Source organism: Mastigoproctus giganteus, chromosome 12 (genome assembly GCF_048544385.1).
Source record: "Mastigoproctus giganteus isolate SK-2022 chromosome 12, ASM4854438v1, whole genome shotgun sequence".
Taxonomy (NCBI): domain Eukaryota; kingdom Metazoa; phylum Arthropoda; class Arachnida; order Uropygi; family Thelyphonidae; genus Mastigoproctus; species Mastigoproctus giganteus.
Window position 1 is genome coordinate 11459549 of NC_143586.1, and position 6000 is coordinate 11465548.

A 6000-nucleotide genomic window follows, 5' to 3' on the forward strand; every position below is an offset into this window, starting at 1 on the left:
ATAATTAAATTATCCAAAAAAAGCTACAGTTATCATAATTGATTTAGGTGGTAAAAACAAGTCATATTTTTAAAATTATATTATTTTCAGTTATTCTGCCTTTTCTTTAACTCCATTTTGGAGACTCTAGCCACAGGGAAGTAAAGAACTTTTGGTTTAATGTTATATAATCATGTAATCATACAACTGAGGATTGATATTATGTTCATGTTATATAATTACTCTGAGTGTTAGCATTAGCATTGGCATTAATAGAGGCATACGATGCAAGAAAGCAAGCTTATGCAGCATATGAAAGCAGAGCTTGTAGTTAAGACATGAAGCGAAAAAAGGAAGCATATAAAGCATCAGCTAAAAAAAAAAAAACCTTCCCATTTCGCCCATCCGGTCACTTCAAATGTTTGTCTAGTTCAGCTTTAAATTTATTTAAACTATCAACATCCACAACAACAGATGGAAGTCTGTTCCTGCAATCAACTACCCGCTGACTAAAGGCAAACTTCTGCACATCTAATCAACAACTGTCTTTCCACAATTTGAATCTATGCTCCCTCAGGTTCTTAATCTGAGCAAGTGGAAGTATCCCATCAGCATTGAGCCTTCTCAAACCATTCAAAGCCTTATACACTTCAATCAGATCACCTCGCAGGTGTCTAGTCTCCAGATGCTGCAATTTGCAGAAGCCTCTTGGTAAGAGAACCCCTTTGTTCTTCTTACCAGTCTCATTGCTCTTCTCTGTACTCATTCTAGCAACTCTACATCCTTCCGAAAATGAGGCCTCCAGACCTGTATGCATTATTCAAGGTGTGGCCTCACCATTGCCTTATACAAATGGATAATCACCTCCTTGTCTCTGCTAGCAAAATTCCCATATATCATTGACAAAACTCATGACCTGCTCTGGCAGCCCATCTGCACTGCTCAGAGAACTTCATATCTGACCGCACAATTACCCCCAGGTCTTTTTCATTCTTCACCTCCCTGAGTGTATTACCACAGTAGGTACATTTCTCTTGGGTTACTGATACCCATATGCAGTACTTTGCATTTGTTAATGTTAAGCTTCAGTTGCCACTTCTCAGCCCATCTGCCTAACTTTTTTAGATTCTGTTGCAGTAGCATACTGTCTTTACTTTCATTAACAACCTGCCAACCTTTGTATCATCTGCAAATTTCGACATTAAGCCTGATACACCTTCATTGTTATCATTGATAAATACACAAAACAATGATGGGCCCAGCACCGAACCCTGAGGGACTCCACTAATAACATTAGTCCACATAGGGCAGTGTCCATTTATTACCACTCTCTGCCGTCTCCCAAACAGCCATCCCTTTATCCATTGCAGCAACTTGACCTTAATACCATACCCCTCCAATTTGTATAGCAGTCTGAAATGTGCAATAGTATCAAAAGCTTTCCTGAAATCCAAGTATATGATATCAAAATTATTTTTTGCATCCAGTTTCTTTGAGACCACATCATAGTATCAAATCAAATTGGTCAGACAAGACTTCCCCTTAACAAAGCAATCCTGTGTCTGAACTATTACTGCAGTCTTGTCTAGGTGATCCTGCATTACTTCTTTAACTAGTGACTCCATTATTTTCCCCAGAACAGAAGTTAATCTAACAGGTTTATAATTATTTGTGTCACCCTTTGAATCCCCTTTGTGAATTGGGGATACATTTGTACATCTCCAATCTAAGGATGCTCTCATAATTATGGCTAAGGGTTTTCTTACGTCCCATGCTTCCTCCAATATAACTGGATAGGTGCCTTTTTTATGTTTAACTTCAACAATTTCTCCTCCACTTTGCTCTCTGTTATTACAAAATCATTTAGCTCCCTGTTAGAGTTTAGTAAACTTCTGTCCTCCTCTTCCTTACAGAAATCTGATTGAGGTGTATAAAGCCTTGAATGGTTTAATCATGCTCAATGCTGATGGGATTCTTCCTCTTGCTCAGAATAATCACCTGAGAGGACATAAAAATTCAAATTGAGGAAAGATGGTTGTAGGCTAGTTGTGTGGAAGTTTGCCTTTAGCCAGTGGGTGGTTGATTGCTGGAACAAACTTCCATCTGTTGTTGTAGAAGTCGATAGCTTAAATAAATTCAAGGTAGAACTTGACAAACATTTGGAGCGAGTGGATGGGTGAAATAAGGGTTTTTTTTTTTTTTTTTTTTGGCTGATGCTATAAAGCTTGCTTTCTTGCATCATGTGCCTTTGCTAATGCTAAATCCTCATGTGTGAATGTAGATGCAAAATACCCATTCAGTTTGTTAGCTATCTGAGCAGGATCATCAACAGTCAAACCACCAATATCAAGTGGACCAATCTGGTGTTGAACTTGCAAAACCTACCAATGTGGAACATAAAAACTATTCCTCACCAAGCGAAAAAAATTTCTGGAACATTCGTATACATCAATTGCACCACTTATGTTTACATTAATGTCACCTTAGTGATCAAAAATGAATATCTCACTCTTGACCATTCTGTGAGTGACAGAGAGAGAAAGCTTGTAATGCAATATGCAAAATATTGACTTAAAAAAAAAAAAAGAAAAAGTAATCTCATGTATATGGCGATTTGCAGTTCTTGCAAATAACTTTTCCAAGGACACCTAAAAATGAGGAATATTTCGGTGGGGAGTGTGATGATTTCCAGGAACTGGAAATCATGTTCACCACTAGCAAAGCATTTGACTCAAGTCAGTCATGAGAGGTTACTGAAACAGGTTGGAATTACTGGTAATGGTCTAAGATGGATTGCTGCATGGCAGAAGGTTGTGTTTAATGGATATTGGTATAACATCAGGAGTGAGGTCCCTTGAGAATCAGCTCTTGGACAATTGTTGTTTCTAATTTTCATAAATGATATCGACAAAGAAATAGAAGGCATTATGTCAAAATTTGCAGATGACATAAAGATTAGCAGAGTCATTAATGATCAGTGCTCCTTTGGGTTGATTTGAACAGGTTTCAAGAATGGTCAGAGAAATGGCAGCTATGTTTGTTTGTTTGTTATTTGGTTTTTAGGAGCATTAGCAACTAAGGCCATATTGCTCCGGGATATGCGGTGGTCATTCCCTGACCTTTCCGCATCCCCGTATTTGGTGGTGACGGGCTCGAACCCCGGTCTAATCAAGAAGCGTGTGCTACGCACTGCTGCTCCTTCCCACCTGGCTACGGAGGCGCCATGGCAGCTATGTTTTAATGCTGCTAAATGCAAGGTCTTCACTTGGGGCATAGCAACCCACAAATAAATTATACACTTGGTGGGGTTGGATTAAAAACACTGAAGGAGGAAAGGGATCTGGGAGTTACAATACAGGCAGATATTAACAGGCAGCCAGGAAAGCCCATAGTATCCTATTGACGATTTATCGAATGTTATCCTGTAGAGATAGGTAGGCCATAATCCCACTGTATAAGGCAATTATAAGGTCACATTTGGAATGCTGTGCTGAAGTATGGAGACATCATCTGAAAAAAGACATTGATCTTTTGAAAGAGTCCAAAGGCGGGCAACTCGAATGATGAGATTGGCAGGACAACTGTTTGAGGAAAGACTGATTACATGGGCTACAGAGCTTGGCAACCAGGCACCTCAGAGGTGATCTTATTGAGGTTTATAAAGCTCTGAAAGAGATTAGTAAAATGAAAGTGGAATTCTCACTGTTATAAAGAATCCTAGAACTAGGGGTTATAGATTCAAATTACAGGGGTTGAGGTTTAGATTACATTGTAGGAAGTTTTCTTCTAGCCAGCAAGTCATTGATTGCTGGAACAACTGAGCTTGCAGATAGTTGAGGCTGACAATTTGAATAAATTCAAAGGTCAACTGGATAGTTACCTGTGTGAGAAGGATATAATTTGTATTTTCTTATCCACTTTTTTTCTTTTTTTTTTTTGCCAGTTCAGCAAAAGCCTGTGGCTTCCTTGCACTATATAGCAAATATTACTAACTGTACCTGTAAATGCCTGATAACCTTAGTTATAGTTCATTATAACTAATGTTATTAAACTGTTGATGTGATTTATTGTACAATATGTACAGTATGTGTTCACAGTCCAACTTGCATGATATGCAGACTGAAAATCCCAGCATAACTCATGGTCTCTCCCCCCCCCTTCACCCCAAATAATCAGCAACTTCCAACCACGACTGAAAAGGCCTTTAAGAATTTCTCCTAGCTCTGATGGAAATGTGCAATGCTGTTATTCTGATATGCAAATTAAGTTGTCATAGTGCTACATTTTGTAATTTGTGCTGCACTTGGATCAATAAAATTGACCAAAGTGAAGCAGATACCTTCATTTTTTTTCTTCAATTCTTTTTATTTCATCTTTTGCCTTGTTATCAACACACCAATTCAAAACTATTATTATTATTATTAGTCATATGGTGCAAGGAAGCCTGAGGCTTATGCTGCACCAGAAAAATTCCTAAGTTACCCTGAGAGAAAGAGAGAGAACAAGAGTCAGAAATAGAAGGGAATCACCAAGAAAGAGAAGAATGATGATATCCAGCTCAGGACCCTGGGTGTGCCAAACCCATACTCACCAGATGTGAGCCCCTAGTGCAAAGTCAACTCAGTATACATCGCAATACCTGTTCTTGAAATACAAATGACTACAGCTATCTAATAGTGTCAGCCTCCCCTGTGTAAAGCTAATACTTTGACATGGCAGGCCATAACTGTGATCAGAGGATCATAAGTTATGGCCTGAATTATGGTCTGCTACAGAGTCAGATACAACTAGCATGTTCCATTATTTCAAGATGACAACACAATCATATACAAGCAAAATTTGTGAAAGAATTGTTTAAGAACACAAAGATTCAAGCATCTGCCCTGACTAACCCAATTCTTACGAGTATCTGTGTGATGAACTGGAAATGTACATTACCAGTACAATCCCTTCCAGAAATTGTGGGTAGTTTTGTTATAAGAATGTTATGGCCGAATATTCATCTGTCATTGCACTTTTCAACACCTTATTGACTGTATGTCGGGTTGTGGTGATGCACCGATTTGGGCAAGTAATGGTGATCCAACACACAGTTGGGTCATTGCCATAACAAAGTGCTGAAAGCACAAAAAAAAAAAAAAAAGGAAAGAAAAGAAAGTGTAGTCGAAAGTAGTAGTCTAAAGAGACAGGGTGAAAATAGGAATGGAACGTTACATAAAAGCAACTGTGACAACCGAAAGCAACGATTCGAAGAAATAACAAAAAAAAAAAAAAAAAAAAAAAAATTGCACAGAATGATGATTGTGCAGTAATTAATTGAATGGAACCTCTGACATTTAACATTTAATTCATTCTTACATAAATAACAAGACGCACATAAGTATCAAGTTCACAACATAATATGTACCATGTTTCTTGACGGAACATACCACTACTTTACCTCAAACTGCCAATGTGCACGCTGTAAAATATGTCTTGCTTGTTCTCGTGCACACCCAGCAGCTAATACGAATTGGTTTATTATTACTTGTTCTTTAAGCGACTCCATTATTGCAAGTATTACTCATAGAAAACACTCCGTTTGCTCACAGATAAAGACAACAAACATTACGGAGTAAACAACATACGGAAAATTCCGATGACGTCACAGCTACAGATTTCATGTTGATCTCTTATTAAAAGGACATTAAAATTCTATGTTATTAAGAGCACAGAAACTTTTATTATTATTATTATTAGCCATATGGTGCAAGAAAGCCTGAGGCTTATGCTGCACCAGCCAAAAAAAAAAAAAAAAAAAAAATTCCCAAGTTACCCTGAGAGAGAGAGAGAGAGAGAAAAGTAGAAAGGAATCACCAAGAAAGAGAAGGATGGTGATATCCAGCTGGGGACCCTGGGTTTGCCAAGCCCATACTCTGGACTTGTCCGCGATAAGTATAATCGAATACGATTTCAACGAAGTCTTTTCACGTCATATATTATAATAGGCCATGGATCTCTAAACGCAAAATCAATCTTAGC

The 6000-nt window shown here is 38.0% G+C and overlaps 1 protein-coding gene across 1 annotated transcript in view; it reads right to left on the reverse strand.

Annotated features, from left to right (window-relative positions):
- Positions 1-5617, reverse strand: part of LOC150076684 (UBA-like domain-containing protein 2-B) — a 30728-nt gene extending 25111 nt beyond the window's left edge. The window contains exon 1 of the mRNA XM_090386288.1: positions 5420-5617. Coding sequence (XP_090242414.1) covers positions 5420-5527 — 108 coding nt within the window. The 5' untranslated portion in view covers positions 5528-5617. The remainder of the gene's footprint in view (positions 1-5419) is intronic.
- Positions 5618-6000: the final 383 nt, after the last annotated feature.